At 38.1% G+C, this 17,668-nt stretch overlaps 1 protein-coding gene across 2 annotated transcripts in view; it reads right to left on the bottom strand.

Annotated features, from left to right (window-relative positions):
* The window catches only part of LOC106881346 (putative monocarboxylate transporter 5), a 14,077-nt gene extending 7,412 nt beyond the window's left edge, over positions 1 to 6,665 (bottom strand). Inside the window, exons 1-2 of one of the 2 annotated variants that reach the window (XM_089365705.1) lie at positions 6,485 to 6,665; positions 1,636 to 1,824 (exon numbers count right to left, since the gene is read on the bottom strand). Coding sequence is in view for 1 of the 2 variants with exons in the window: in XM_089365704.1 (XP_089221830.1) it covers positions 1,636 to 1,738 (103 nt within the window). In the remaining variant the exon portion in view is untranslated. The remainder of the gene's footprint in view (positions 1 to 1,635; positions 1,825 to 6,484) is intronic. The other variant, XM_089365704.1, reaches the window with a different exon arrangement.
* Positions 6,666 to 17,668: the final 11,003 nt, after the last annotated feature.

Raw genomic sequence — 17,668 nt, 5'->3', positions numbered from 1 at the left:
CCTCCTTTTCCCTCTGCTACTCTTTCTCTTCACACAGCCTTGGTCACATGTGTCCGGCTGCTATTTCTTTTCGTTCTTGGAATCACCAAGCTCGCACGTACTTCTTTTCCCCTCCTGTACGTGCTTCACAGCGTTCAAGACATACACACTTCACGTCTGGCTGTACAGCCTTTTTGTTTGTTTATTTCACCGTTTCGTTTTCCTGTCTTGTTTTCCGTCCGCCACTACCCTCCACGAAAACAAATTAATTTGTGTTCGTGGGAAGAACCATTTTAACGATGCGTACTGCCTTAATTCTTTGAAACGCCGGAGTTTTAATGGTGGCAGCTGATGAAGGGGATGTTTCTATGTGGCCTGCTTGTTTGTTGCACCTTGTTTACCATTTTGTCCTTGTTCTTTTGCCACGTCATGTACCCAGTTATGTATCTATATGTACATGTAGATGAACGTATATACATACATGTACATATATATGCATATACTCATATATTGTTTATATATATATATATATATATATATATATATATATATATATATATATATATATATATATATATATATATATATATATATATACAGGCGCAAGAGTAGCTGTGTAGTAAGAAGCTTGCTTCCCAACCACGGGGTTTCGGATTCAGCCCCTCTGCGTGGCACCTTGGACAAGTGTCTTCTAATATAGCCACGAGCCGATCAAAGCCTTGTAAATGGATTTGGTAGACGGAAACTGAAAGAAGCCTGTCGTATATATGTATATATATATATAGGAACCTGGCAGGCGTGAAGTGGATTCGATCCACTTTACCCATATTTGAATAGCTAGGCCGAAGCGGTCTCCACCACTTGACCCTTTTCTGACCTCTGCTGCTCCATCTAGAATTGAGGTAAACAAGCTAAATCCTTTGCACTCACTGCCCTGCTTCATGGCTATATAAACAGGACACTCCAAGAAAACTTCCTCTTTTCACTTTCTAGTGACCAGTGGTCACTTGACGTCTCATGGAGAAAGATGCCTGGCTGATCAGCTACAACTTGGCAGAGGGAGAAATAACTTTACTGTCAGCCACTGTCAGACAACGGCGCCAACATTATAACCCTACCATCTCTCCCTCTATACAATTACTGCTATAAAAGAAGGAACATACAGATACAGGCCTACATTCTCAACCTTGCATGTTTTATATACTATTACACTGGCCTACCCGTCGTGGTATGGCAACCTAGAATGTAACGGCATAAATAAATATTTTCTTATAAAAAATGATCGTCATCGTGCAATCCTATAACCGTTACATATATATATATATATATATATATATATATATATATATATTATATATATATATATATATATATATATATATATATATATATATATATATATGTATGTATGTATGTATGTATGTATGTATTTGTGTATCTGTGTTTGTCCTCCCACCATCGCTTGACAATCGATGTTGGTGTTTACGTCCCCGTAACTTTGTAGTTCGGCAAAAGAGATATATACACATTCACTCTGACACACACACACACACACACATACATCTACTGAGCCAAATGTATAACATGCACAAACATCTGTATGTCTGAGTGAGTTTGTTATTAAACTGGGAACCATAAGAAAAACTATAACTTTACCTGCCAAGACAACCCAGGCCCATCCACGGTCTATAGGCCTTCTGTCCATATGCATTGTCTGTGTTGTTTCTTTCTCCATTGTGTCTTTATCGTTACTGTTCATCTCACTTTTTATACTCCAGGTAAATCCTTCACTGATTCTTGTCGGTTCGTTTTCTGCCTATGTACTTTCCCCAGCAACTTAGAGACCTTTTGAATGATAAATGAGAAATCATTATTGAGAAACATTTCGTTGTAATTTAATATCATTGTAACAATTTGTTTGGTATATGTACTAACAACAACAAGAAAACACACAAGCCCAACAACAACAACTAAAACACCAAAAGAAATATCAGTAACAGTAACAACAGCAACTGCAACAAATGAAACTTAACATACAAACAGTGACGTCAGTGCTTCAGTACATTTGAAGGAAGTCCGTCTATAATGGTGGGTGTTCTTGAGGAAACGCTGGGTGTTGATGAGGACTAACTGGTTTCATTTATATTCTTATAATATTAATGTAGGATATAGAATATACAGTATGTATAGTAAAATGAAATGAAGTATTGATTGTCTTATTGAATAAATGAAATACTGAATATTGAATATTAAATATCAAATATTAAAGGACTAGTATACTTTCTTGCATTTTGGCAGTCTTCAAGGTCCCCATGTTGTGACAGGAATATTTCAACTGTTAAAACATTCCTGTCACTACATGGGACCTTGAAGACTGCTAAAATGCAAGAAAGTATACTAGTCCTTTAATATTTAAGTCCTTTGATATTTAATATTCAATATTTCATTTATTCAATAAGACAATCAATACTTCATTTCATTTTACTATATATACTATATATTCTATATCCTTCATTAATATTATAAGAATATAAATAAAACATGAAAAACAGAGTTGGAATTCCTTTGAATAATATATTTCTCTATACACAATCATACACACCCCTTTATATATATATATATATATATATATATATATATATATATATATATATATATATATATATATACACACACACATACACACACACACATACATACATACATATGTGTATGCATGCATGCATGTATGTATGTATGTATGTATTATGTAGGTATGTATGTATACATGTAGTACCCAAACCTGCAAGGGAGAATTTTAAATGACTTCAATGAGAATATAGTTAGGAAAAGAACTTACTTCAAATAAAGTCTTTTCTTACATAAGTATTATAAGAAGTAACTAGATACAAAAATATACGGTGTATTAAAAAAATGAAGTGACTAAGTAGATATAAAGTATTTAGTTACTAATTTCTGCAATTGTGTTGCTTTGTCTGTCTGCTGCTTATCTTATGTTAAAGCAAAGATATGTGTGGACAACACTGAGATGGAATATATTAATATATCAACATATTTATGCATATTTATAGCTTTAATACATTAGACAGAGACCTTTGGCAAAATACTGTCTGAAAAGTCCTGTCAAGCCATGCAATCAATGCAGTTAGTTGTACCCTAGAACATAACTGAGAGCTACCATGTTATCCACCTGTATAATATATTCCTCTGAACTCAACGCAGAGTAGATGGAGCAGGGACAACTGAAGAAGGGAAATATTCTTTATGTTGCATGTCTCGTTTCTCTGTTTGTTTTTTTCGTTGTTCGAAAAAGAAGTTCGTTTTCTGTCTTCGTCTTTATGATTTCGTTTCTCATTGTGTTTAACGTTTTTTGTGATGTCCTGTACCCATATATGCATGTATGTATACATATAGATGTAGGTATGTACATATATGTATGGATATATGCATATATTTATATATTATTTATGTTATTATATATATATATATATATATATATATATATATATATATATATATATATATATATATATATATATATACTTATATATTTATATTTATATACATATATATGTATGTATGTATGTATGTATGTATGTACGTATGTATGTATATATATATATAAACACCTTAAGGCTAAACACTTTATGGACATGAAACCCAGGGTAACTCCATAGACCGGCCACAACTATCTTTATCTAATATATATTCAATAGAAATTAACTATGAACAAGTATTGTGCTGATGAATCCTATTGAAGAAGAGACACATGTTCACAAGTGTTCTTGTATCTCCAGACAGTAAGCCTGTCCTTTTCTTTAACCCTAGCCCACTGTGTTTCCACTCTAACAGGAATAGCTTAAACGTCATCTCTGTCAAGTTGCCAGTCACATAGTAATGTCAAGTCAGAACATGAAGATAAAATATTAAAATTAGACAACTGATCATGTTGCAGCCTTGTCATCAAGTGTGTTTATGACTCATGGTTAATACTGTCACTCACAGTTATTGTTTACTTTTGTTTTTAATCGCAAAAAAAACAAACAATTTTGCAATGAAACAAGCATGTGGTGAACCTAGCATTTTGTCTTTTAAATGAGCAAGACCTAGACTCTTACAAGCCGAAGAAATTATTGATGACATTTCTGCTGACACTTTTGCCACAACTTTCTCTCACTTTTTCCTCTTGCGTTTAGCAACTCACCTGTGATAGACTAGCATCCCATCCAGGTGGGGAACTTATATGCTAATGAAACCAGGAAACTGGCCTTTATAACCCAGGCATGGCTCGAGAAGGAACAAGCATTGTAAATCATGTCTCTAAAGTATATATAGAATTTATCTTTTATATTTTGACTCAGTCACTCTGCGACCATACTGTGGTACCAACTAGAAGGGCATACTGAAACAAATCAGCCCCAGAACCTATTCTTAAGCCTGGTACTGATTCAGTCGGTTATACTTTGCAAAGTTGCTAAATTACAAGTAGTAGTAGAGGACAAATGCAAAAACACTCTCATGCATAAAGATAAATTACTTATGTTTGTTGTGTGTGTGTGTGTGTGTGTGTGTGTGTGTGTGTGTGTGTGTGTGTGTGTGTGTGTGTGTGTGTGTGTGTGTGTGCAAGCATGTTGAGTTATTTGTTAGTATTTTTTTTTTTCACTATTTGAATTCTTCCTCCAAAGTAGAACTATTTTCTGACAAAAAAAAAAAATTTCATAATTGGAATTTGGATAAACACACACTCTCTCTCTCTCTCTCTCTCTCTCTCTCTCTCTCTCTCTCTCTCTCTCTCTCTCTCTCTCACACACACACACACACACACACACACACACACACACACACACATACACACACACAGGTGTGACTTTAGAAATGTCTTGTTCGTCTTAACTGTTTCAATTACAGGATGTATTCAGAATTTTAGTAGGTCACTATCTCTGTCTAAAAACCCACCCCGGCCTTTCAAGAATGTCACTTAAACATTTGCTTATATGACTCATCACACCTGTAGTGATAAAGGAAAATGTGAATTTATATTCAAAGTCAAAATATCGTAGTGTTGTCCATAAATATCTCCATTCTCACTGATTTTTGAACAAGTGTTCGTATCTGCAGTACAACTGAACTTTGTGAATGTTAATGATTTTTCTTTTATGCGCCAAAGAACTATATTAAGCCTGTTATGTTTAAACATAGCTGAATATTTTGTAAGAAAGCTCTGTTAGTCTACCTTGTGTGGATATATGTAAATATGTGTGTCAGCACAGACATGGCTGTGTGATAAGAGGCTTGCTTCCTAACCATATGGCTCCAGGTTCAATCCTACTGTGTGACACCTTGGGCAAGCGTCTTCTACAATAGCAATTTTGGGGGAAGGGATAAGTCAATTACATTGACCCCTGTGTTCAGGTGGTATTTGTTTTATCAACCCTGAAAAGATGAAAGCAAAGCCCACCTTAACAGAATTTGAACACAGAATGTAAAAACAGATAAAATGTTAGTAGGCATCTTGTCTGGCAGGCTAACAATTCTGCCAGCTCACTGCCTTACACCTTTATGTTAATATTAGCATCATCAAGGTAGCAAGCCGGCAAAATTATGAGTGCGCTGAACAATATGCTTAGCAGCATTTCATCCATCTTTACATTCTGAGTTCAAAATCCAAACCTTTGCCTTTCATCCCTTTGGGGTCCATAATATATGTACAAGTTGAGCACTGATGTAATCAACTTATCCACTGCCCCCATAATTCCTGGCTTTGTGCCATAATTTGAAACCATTTTTAATATCATTTGCAAGTTTGCAGGAACCATACACATATTTAAACGTATTGTTGTATATAGTGTTTCTTCTCCAGGTATTTGATGAGGTGTGTTGGTCAAACAAGTCTGTGATCATTCCATTGCAAAGTCCAGTCCTTATTGCGATTATAAGAATATAAATAAAACATGAAAAACAGAGTTGGAATTCCTTTGAATAATATATTTCTCTATACACAATCATACACACCCCTTTATATATATATATATATATATATATATATATATATATATATATATATATATATATATATATATATATATATATATATATATATATATATATATATATATATATACATATATATATATATATATATATACACACACACACACACACACACACATACATACATACATATGTGTATGCATGCATGCATGTATGTATGTATGTATGTATGTATGTATTATGTAGGTATATATGTATACATGTAGTACCCAAACCTGCAAGGGAGAATTTTAAATGACTTTTTACCCTTGAGTCACTCTGTAGATTCTGTAGATTATCGATGCATATAAATTTATATAGAAGTAGCAATGCTAACAGTGTTAAGAAACGAATAAATTTTAGCATAGTTAAAATATGTCACAAATATATTTGAACTTGTAAAGACAGTTTCACTGCAATTTACTGTGGCTAAAACGTTCACACTTATGGTAAAAAAAGTATAAAAACACCTTACCTCCTCAATTTCGCCTATATATGGTTCTGGCACCTTAGCCTTTCTCAGCAGGAGATACCGTAGAGAAATAACGAACATATTTGAACTAAAAGATTATCTCTCACCACTCCTTACGCGCTGCTACTACTATATAGACTGTGATCAACGATCTAAAAGTGTAAACCAGTCACTAAACTATGGCTTTCTTATCTACTCAGGGTTATCCTCCCTTTATTCTCTCTGTCTCTCTCTTTCTCTAGCGACACTCCACCTGCATCCAATGAGGAGGACTGCTTCACCGACCTGAACCGCCGACCATCCCAGTGGACGCCAGCTCCTGGCCAGTTCCAAGCAGTCGATCTTTTTTGCGGGCGCCTGCCAGTGTGCTGTGGACCGGTTTAACTTTTCCAAGCATCCCCGACATCTGAACATCTCCCCAGCCGAATTCTCGGCCCTTCGATGTCTCCGACGCCGCACGGACATCATCATAAAACCGGCCGACAAGGGCGGAGCCGTGGTGGTGTGGCGCGCAGACCTCTACAAGGCGGAAGCTCTCCGACAGCTTCAAGACACCTCCTTCTACTGCCCTCTGCCCTCCAACCCCACGCCCAGCTAATAACAGAATGTGTCCTCCACTATCCATGACCTCATTTCCTCCTCTCGTCTCCCCACTGCCTCAAACCTCATTGGCCGCACCCCTCACACTCCCACAATTGATTTCCCCCACAAAATTTACAAACCTAACAACCCTGGCCGCCCCATCGTCTCCGCTTGGAACGGCCCCACCGAACTTATCTCCAGATATCTTGACCGCGTCCTTGACCCCCTAGTGGCTGCCCTCCTCTCTCACATCCGTGACACCAACTATGCTCTTCGTTCGTTCACCTATTTCTCCTTCCCTCCTGGCCCCTCTAACACAGACTCACACTCATACCTCAACTTCTCCTCCTACCACCCTAAACACACCAAGCTCTCCATCCCCTATTCCCAGTTCCTCCGTCTACGCAGGCTCTGCAGTGACAACCATGACTTTGAGACTCAGTCTCAACTCATGACTCGCCACTTCATTCTACGTGGATATCCCCTCACCACAATCCACACCGCACTTGCCAGAGCACTTCCGTGGACCGTATATCTGCTCTCTCAACCCGCCCCCGCCCCGCCATCACCCGTCTCTCGTTTCCCCTCACCTACCACCCCATCACCCTACTTCTCTAACGCACAATTCTCCGAGCCTTCCGGCGACTCCAGTCCGACCCCTCCACTGCGCACATCTTCCCTAACCGACCCCTCTCCACCTTCAAACGAACCCACAACCTACGTGACCTCTTGGTCCACAGCTTCTTCCCTAACCCAACCTCCCAACCCGGCTCGTTCCCCTGCTCCCGCCCACGCTGCCGCACATGCCCTTACCTCTCCAACACCACCCTTCTCACAGGCACCCATCATCGATCCTATCATATCTCTGACTCCTTCACCTGCACTTCTAGCAATGTCATCTACTGCATCTCCTGCTCTCTCTGTCCTTCTCTATGCATCGGTCAAACGGGACGTCGCTTGGCTGACCAGTTCGCGGAACACCTCCGAGACATCCGACTCGGCAACGACAGAACAGGATTTATGTGTGTGTGTGTGTGTGTGTGTGTGTGTGTGTGTGTGTGTGTGTGTGTGTGTACAGCCCACAAGTGATGAAGGGTCGTTTCTCTGTGTTTACTTGTCCTATTTTCCATTTTTTCTCTCGTTGTTTACATATTTAACTCGTTTGTCTATGTATTTCATGTTGTTTACACAGTTGGTGACGTCCTGTACCCATACATGTATGTGCATGTATATATATATATATATATATATTATTATTTATTATCATTTAATTGAACGCCACGCACCCATTTACAAGTGTATATATATATATATATATATATATATATATATATATATATATATATATATATATATATATATATATATATATGTATATAAACATTAATATATATATATATATATATATATATATATATATATATATATATATATATATATATATATATGTATATATATATAAAGATTAATAAGGGGCTGTACAAATAATGGAAACACCTAGCATCATAGCATCATAATTTTGAAATATCTATAAAACCATCAAAACCATGTTTATTTTCATGTTTTTTTGTGATTTATTATTAGTGTTGCTTAATATGTTTTGCTAAAATTGCTGTTTCTTTTCAGATATCATCTATCGGACTTTCAAAGAAGTCAAATTGTTGGTGCTCGTATGGAAGGCGCTAGCGTAACGAAAACAGCCGAAATGTTTGGAGTGTATTAAGAAGTACTGTCTCGAAAGTAATGACAGCCTTTGAGAAAGAGGGAAAAACGTCCTCGTCGAAACAAAACTCCGGAAGAAAAGCAAAACTTTCAGATAGGGTCCGTCAGACAATTTTGCGTATTGTTAGAAAGGATCACAAAAGTACAGCTCCCAAAATTACTGCAGAGCTTAATGACCATCTCGAGAACCCATTTTCCACAGAAACTGTTCGTCAGGAGCTGCACAAAGCCGGATTTCATGGGATGGCTGCATTCAGAAAACCACTATGGGGGCGCGATACATCTTGGAAATCCGCCGACCCAATGGTTTCTCTTCATGGCAGAATTAATAGCCAAGACTATTTAAGCATTTTATCTGATCAAATTCATCCTATGGTTGCGGAACTGTTTCCGGAGGGAAACGCAATCTGTCAGGATGATAATGCACCAACTCACACAGCTAAAGTTGTTACTGAATGGCACGAGGAATATTCTAGTGAAGTTGAACATCTTATCTGGCCACCACAGTCCCTAGATCTCAATATTATTGAACATTTATGGTACCCTTCACCATCATCATAAGAACTGGAGACTGTTTTCGCTGAAGAATGGACAAAAATTCCTTTGGAAACAATTTAAACATTGTACGAGTTCATACCTTCTAGAATTCAAGTTGTAATTAGTGCCAAAGGCGGTCCCACCCCATACTAAAATTAATTTGTTTGAAATTTTAGGGTGTTTCCATTATTCTGTCCAACGTCTGTATATGTGTGTGTATATATATATATATGTGTGTATATATAAATATATATATATATATATATATATATATATATATATATATATATATATATATATATATATATATATATATATATATATATATATATATATATATATATATATACACACATATATATATATGTGTGTGTGTGTGTGTGTGTGCTATAGCGTATTTATAATGGTGTATATTGCATGTGATTATTGACGATTTAAAGTCAATTTCTCAGCGTATTGACATAAAAAAATGTTATCCTATAGCGTTCAGCATACACATATTTTTTCACGTCTGGCCGTATAGCCTTTCCTGTTTGTTTTCACTGTTTCGTCTTCCTGTCTTGTTTTCTGTCCGCCACTACATTCCTCCACGTTACAAGTTTAATTTGTCTCCGTGGGAAGAGCCGTTCTAACAATGCATCCTGCCCTAAATCTTCGAAACGCTTAGTTTTAGAACGGTGGCAGCTGATGAAGGAAAAGTTGCCTATGTGGCCTGTGCGTTTTCTGTACTCTGTTTATCATTTTTTCCACGTTTTTTTGCGACGTTCTGTACCCAGATATGCATCTATATATACATGTAGATGTAGGTAGGTACGTATATGTACGTATATATGCATATACTCGCATATTATTTCTATTATTATATGATCGAACGCTATATATATATATATTTATATATATATATTTATAAACATATAGGGATCAGCAGGAGTTGCTTCACCAACATACTGAAAATTTAGAAATAGCAGTTAAAAAACTAACTAATTCTAACTACAATTTTTTGTCCAACGGATGGCGATATTTATGGCACACAGTACAAAACAGAAGAGAAAATAAACGAAAACAAACTTGCCGTTAATTAATCATGTACGACGTTTCGTGATTAGAATATAAAATTTCTTTCCACTCATTAGCATGATTATATTATATATATATATGTATATGTATATGTATATATATATATAAACATTAATATATATTATATATATATATATGTTAAAGTTTATATATGTACACACACATACATATGCATACATATACTCATACATATCACACATGTTCACACATACACACACACACACACACACACACACACACATACATTCATAGTATCATTACATGCACGTTGAGATAATTACCTTTCAAGCTATGATCAAGCTCTTTAAGGTAGAGGTCGTTGATACAGTGTGTGTGTATGTGTGGAGGGGGTCGAGGGGGGGGCTTGTACGTGTGTGTGTAGACACATGACCTACATTAACTGTTCTAATTTTCTTTTATGTAGTGTATCTTTATTGTCTAATGTAGTTATGTATAACTACATTCTTAAGTGTGTCTTTCGGCCATAGTGTATCTAGGACTACCTTATATAATGTGTTATTTAGATACAGCCTTCAGTTGTTGCATAGATAAGGCTTCATTATCTAATGTTCTCTTCAGCCATAGGGTATCTTGGACTACATCCGCTATAATGCTCTTCAGTCATAATGTATCTAGGACTTCATTATACAATGTGCACTTTAGACATAGCGTACCTAAGACCATATCACCTAATATGTCTTTCAATCATAATGTATCTAGGACTACATTGTCTTATGTCCTATCGACATAATGTATCTAGGGTTACATGAGCTAATGTGCCCTTTAGACGTAATGTATCTAGGACTACATTGTCTTATGAGTCCTTCAGTCATTGTTTATCTAGGCCTACATTATGTAATGTGTTCTGTTAGCAGTGTATTTTGGATTCCCTTATCTAATGTGCCTTTCTGTCACGATATATCTAGGCCTACATTATGTAATGTGTTCTGTTAGCAGTGTATTTTGGATTCCCTTATCTAATGTGCCTTTCTGTCACGATGTATCTAGGTCTACATTATCTAATGTGTTCCTCAGCCAAAGTGTATCTAAGACTACATTATTGAATGATGAGGACTACACTATCCAATGTGTTCCTTAAAATATAATGAAATATAGTGACATTGCCCAATGTCTCATCTTGTCATAGTGTACCTGGGGCTACAATATGAAGTATGTCATTTAGACGTAATATATCTAGGCTTCTATTATATCTATGACATCATTGTCACCGTTAACACCACCACAACCACTACCATCATCACCACCACCACCACCATCACCACCATCACCACTACCACCACCAACACCACTAACACCACCAACACCACCAACACCACAACCACCACCATCACCATCACCACCACCACCACCACCACTACCATATATAGTAGTGGTAGTGGTGATGGTGGAGTAGGAAAAGAGAAAGAAGAAGAAAGAAAAGGAAAAGACGGGAGTGGTATGACTACTAGACTGTTCGTGAAATCTTCTTTGATGGCCAAGTGACCTAAAAGTGACCTGCTGTGGTTGTAGCAGTAGTGATTGGAATTGTTCTGAATAAATTCATGGATAGTGGCTGTTCTGAATCTATCGTTTTTAATATTTGCGTGGGTATTATTCTCAGATCCTTGTAGTAGTGTGTCATCTGTGATGGAAGCATTCAAAAGGAGTTTATATTTTGCGATGAAATATGATTCTTTGCTAATGCGCTGGTTATAGGTTGCATTGTCCCTAAATTTATTGAGGGGAAAAATTCTGAAGTTGGGTTGTTCGTTAGTGACGCAAATGTCGATGTGTTCGCTTAATGCTATTTTTCTGTATTCCCGAATTTTAATCTGGGATCTGTGTACGGTCATCCTTGGACGTAGACTATTTTTGGTTTGGCCTGTGTATTGCTCTCGATACCCTGAGCAAGTTAATACATATATTAAGTTTTCCGAAGCACATGTGAAGTTGTTTTTCACTATAAAACGTTGACCTTGTTTGAAGGCGAACGCCAATCCCTCAATTAGTTTGACGCATATACCACAATTAGGTCCTCCGCATTTTTTTACTGACGGTTTCGATGTTGTTGACGAGTGTACTTGGGCTTGTGTTAGAAGACTTTTCATTGACTTGGGTTGTCTTTTGCTTTTTATGATGGTGTACGTTTGGAGGATTTGATTCATTCTGTGATCCCTTTTTAGTAAAGGAATGCTCTGGAGGATGGTGTCGAAGGCTTCATTGTTTAGGGGGTTGTGTGTGGATATGTATGGTATGGCTTTTGGTTATAAACCCTCTTTAGTTTGGGATGTCTGAGTTCGTGGCTGTTGAGTTGTATGGCAAGTTGGAAACCTATATCAATTAGAGATGGCGGGTAGTCCCTGCTGATGTGTGTATCCATTAGCTCATGTAGTCGTGTGTCCCTGGTACTTGTATCAGATACTATAGTACAAATCCTTTTTGCTAGGGTGAAAAGGATATTCATTCTAGTGTCTAGGGTGGTATGAGTTGAACGGTAGATATTGCTTGGAGTTCGTGGGCTTATAGTATATGTTTGTTTCTATTTTGTTGTTGGATTTCTTAATGAGGATGTCGAGGAATGGAAGCTGTTAATGGCTATATTCCATCGTAAATTGAATGTTTATGTCAAGTTCAATTAGAAGTGCATGAAATTCTTTAAGTCTCTCTATGCTTTCATGCCAAAGAATGAAACAATCATCTAGATACCTCTTCCAGTTATTTTCTATGTAGAGAGAGAATGGGTTACCGTATTTTTCTAGTACTTAACGATAAAGATTGATTTCTAGATATCCCATGACAAGATTAGCAAAGGAGGAGGCCATTCTCGTACCCATCGCAGTCCCCGATTTTTGTCGATAGAAGCTGTCTTTGAAGACGAAGAAGTTATTCTCCAAAATGAATTTTAGCCCTTCTATTACGAATTCTTTTTTGATGTGGTGTGGGAGTTCATTAGAGTAATTCTCTAGCCAGAATTGGATTGCCTCTATTCCTATATATATATATATATGTATTACTTTCTTACAATTCTTTCCACGACTCTACCGCCCATACTTCTAATCTGTCTATTTTCATTTTTATTTATACTTTTAACTTATTATTATTATTATTATTATTATTATTATTATTATTATTATTATTATTATTATTATTGTTCAGTAGTTTTATTTTTATAACGTGCTTGCACTTCACTACCGAGCGCAGCTCTGTGCGCTTTGGGTATGTGCTGTGGTTTGCTGTGGTGCTCTTATGGTTACTGTATTGAAAGTGTTTTGCGTAGAATGTGTGCAGTGCCCATTATTATTATTATTATTTTATGTTTGACTTTTGTTTTGCATTTGTACAAGTTGGATCCAAGTCTCACCCAGAGACCTAAAGAGACAACAAGTTAGAAGTTCATGTAGGTGTTATGCCTAGGGTACCATATATTTGGATTTGTACAGTTTTGTTCAAGTGAATGTTTAAGAAACCACAAGAAAATTATGTGTTTGCTTTAAAATTTGAGATCACATAGACAGTATTTTACGTAGGATATGGGCAGTTCCCATGAGCACTATCTTTTGAACTTCAGCCATTTTGGGGTTTCCTGGAATCTGATCTAGGTAGTAATCAGCCCGTTTCGCTGTCATTCCCAGGGCACCTATGACAATAGGTATTGTTTTCGTCTTCAGATTCCACATTTTGCTAATTTCTATTTCAAGATCTTTATATTTGCTCATTATCTTTATATTTGCTCAAGATCTTTATATTTGCTAATTATCTTATTATTATTATTATTATTATTATTATTATTATTATTATTATTATTGTTGTTGTTATTATTATTATTATTATTATTATTATTATTATTATTATTATTATTATTATTATTGTTATTGTTATTATTATTATTATTATTATTATTATTATTATTATTGTTATTATTATTATCATTATTATTATTATTATAATTACTCATCTGGCTGTTCTATTTTCTATTGTATTCATTATATCTCTTTTTTGACTAAATACACAACAGAATTACTACAATTTTTATGTTTATACCTCATACTGTACGTTTCTATTACATGGATCTATCAATATTACACAATTCGGTCAGTTACTGTGCTACAATCTTTCATGGTAAGGGTATACTTCCATATCAGCACTCAATCATAATTCTCCAGCATTGCTATTCATTCCATTTCTATTTAATTGTATTTTATTGCTACCTTATTTTTTTCTCATTACATTTTTCATTTCATTTTATCACTCGCCCTTTTCCTGCCGCATCATATATGTGGCATTCCTGATAACTTAAAGTTCGTATTTTTGTGGCTGTGTATATATATATATATATATATATATATATATATATATATATATATATATATGCCTGTGTATGTACGCTTATATATGAGTGTGTGTGCATATATTTATATATATATATATATATATATATATATACACATATATATATATACATACATATATATATATGTCCTCGTCTGTTGTTATTTTTTGTATATTCTCCCACATATAATACACGCTCACGTGGTCGCACCAGCTAATCCTGTCTCCTCTCATCACACACTACCAACTTTTGGATTCTACCTTCTTTCCTTCTGGATCTGGACTGTTTGATTCTGAACTTTATACCCTCCGGCTGCACCTCTCCTACCCACGGATTTACACTGGACCCATCTTCTGATTGGAAATCGCTTCAATATACCACGACGTCTAAAAAACTTTCGAACTTTTCCACTTTTGTAAACCTCCTTTTTACCTTACTTTTTTGTAAACCTCCTTTTTACCTTACTTTCCTTCACCTACCGTCTCTTCGTACTCTGGATGTTCCTAATCTGTCTTCTCTAATCTGCACCTATTACTTTGTATTCTTCTCCCTCCCTTTCTTTTCTCCTCTCCCTGTCACCCCATTTCTCCCTATTGTCCCATCTTCCTTTTTGCTTTGTTTTTTTCTCCCATCTCGCATATATTTTCTTCTCACAACCCCTTTTTCGTTTTTTCTCCTCATGCCTTTATTTTTTTTCCCCCACACCTGTTAAAAAAGTTTTTTTCCAGTTTTTTTCCCCCCTTTTTTTCTTTTTTTCCTTTTTTCCACGTCCAATTTTCTCATCACGCTTGTTTTTTTTCCACCACACCTTTTGTAATTCTCCTTCCCACGTCTAATTTTCTTTTCTCTCTCGTTCCATCATGCCTGACTACAAATCTTTCCAACTCACTCTCCACAACCGCCTAAAACTATACCTCCGCACACTTCCCTCTCTATACTTTCAACCTACTATACGACTCTCCTTACTCATATTCAAGAAGACTCGTTTCTCTAGTCATATTACGTTTCTCAGTCGCTGCTTACATCACCGCCTCATCCCTAAGGGTTTCCACCTCCATTTCCACCCCACTCTCCACTCCTCTACCACCATTCTACCCATACTCCGCACCACATCCTACCGCCTTATGCGGGCCACCATTCGCTCCAATCTCTCTAAAATCCACACTATCGACCGCCTTCTTCCTCCAGCCTTTTCCATATTTTTCTCCTCTCTGTCACCCTCCCATGCTCACAATACATTGCGCTTTATCATTCAACTTAATCATCTCTTTCATGCATTTCTTACCGACACTAAGCTCCGCAAACTTCACTCACTCCTCCATTCCTCTACACCCGATGCCACTACCCCAACCCCTCCACCACCCTTCTACCTCCCTGATGTGCATTCCCCACCCACACCCAACCACCCTGCCTCTCCCACACACACTCCACCCCCTCCCTCCCAGCCCTCCACCATACCGACCGCCCCTCCTAACCCTACTTCATCCCCTCCTACTTCTATTCCACCCACCCCTTCTCCACTTCAGCCTGTCGTTACCATTCCCCCAGATCTTCCTCTCTCTGAGGCGGAGCGCTCCGTCCTCAATAGGGGTCTGCGCTTCATCCCACTCACTCCATCCTGCAAGGAATTTCAAACCCGTGCTGATGTCCACAGCTTTGTGCGCCGCGTTAGGTTGGGTGCGCTTTTCCATAACACACCACCCGCACCCAACGAGGACTGCTTCACTGACCTGGGCCGACGACCATCCCAGTGGACGCCTGCTCCTGGCCAGTTCCAGGCAGTTGATCTTTTCGCGGGCGCCTGCCAACGCGCTGTGGGCCGGTTTAACTTTTCCAGGCGTCCATCTCGACTCAACATCTCCCCAGCCGAACTCTCGGCCCTTCGATCCCTCCGACGCCGCACGGACATCATCATAAAACCGGCTGATAAGGGTGGAGCCGTGGTAGTATGGCGCGCGGACCTCTACGAGGCCGAAGCTCTCCGTCAACTTCGAGATACCTCATTCTACCGCCCTCTGCCCTCCGACCCCACGCCCAGCTACCAACAGACTGTGTCCTCCACTATCCATGACCTCATCCTCTCCTCCCATCTCCCCGCCACCGCCTCCAACCTTATTGTTCGTACCCCACGCACCCCCACCATTTACTTCCTCCCCAAGATCCATAAACCGAACAACCCTGGCCGCCCCATCGTCTCCGCCTGCAACTGCCCCACCGAGCTTATCTCAAAATACCTAGACCGGGTCCTCGCCCCCCTAGTGGCTTCTCTCCCTTCCCACATTCATGACACTAACCACGCGCTTCGTCTATTCAACTCTTTCTCTTTCCCTCCCGGCCCTTCTAAGCTTCTCTTCACTCTAGACATCCAGAGCCTCTATACAGTGATCCCCCACGACGAGGGGCTGTGTGCCCTGAAGTTTTTTCTAGACCAACGCCCCAACCCACAACCCGACACCTCCACACTCATTCGTCTGGCCGAACTTGTCCTATCTCTCAACTGCTTCTCGTTCGCGGGAGATATCTACCAGCAGGTCTCGGGAGTGGCCATGGGGACGAGAATGGGCCCCAACTACGCGAACCTCTTCGTTGGTTATGTTGAGGCCCAAATATTCTCCAGTTTCACTGGTCCCACTCCCGAACTATACGGTCGGTATATCGACGACTGTATCGGTGCCACCTCTCTCTCCCGCGAACATCTTGACTCGTTCCTCTCTTTCGTTCAATCTTTCCATCCTGCCCTCCACTTCTCCTGTACTGTCTCTGACACCTCTGTCCCCTTTCTCGACATTTCGGTCAGCATCCTCCACTCCGCCCTTAGCACCTCCATCCACTACAAACACACAGACTCACACTCCTATCTCAACTTCTCCTCCTCCCACCCTAGACACACAAAACTTTCCATCCCCTATTCCCAATTCCTCCGTCTACGCAGACTTTGT

This window comes from Octopus bimaculoides, chromosome 18 (genome assembly GCF_046866305.1).
Source record: "Octopus bimaculoides isolate indiv1 chromosome 18, ASM4686630v1, whole genome shotgun sequence".
Taxonomy (NCBI): domain Eukaryota; kingdom Metazoa; phylum Mollusca; class Cephalopoda; order Octopoda; family Octopodidae; genus Octopus; species Octopus bimaculoides.
Note: the sequence above shows the minus strand (reverse complement) of the source record. Positions and strands in the feature narration are given on the sequence as shown.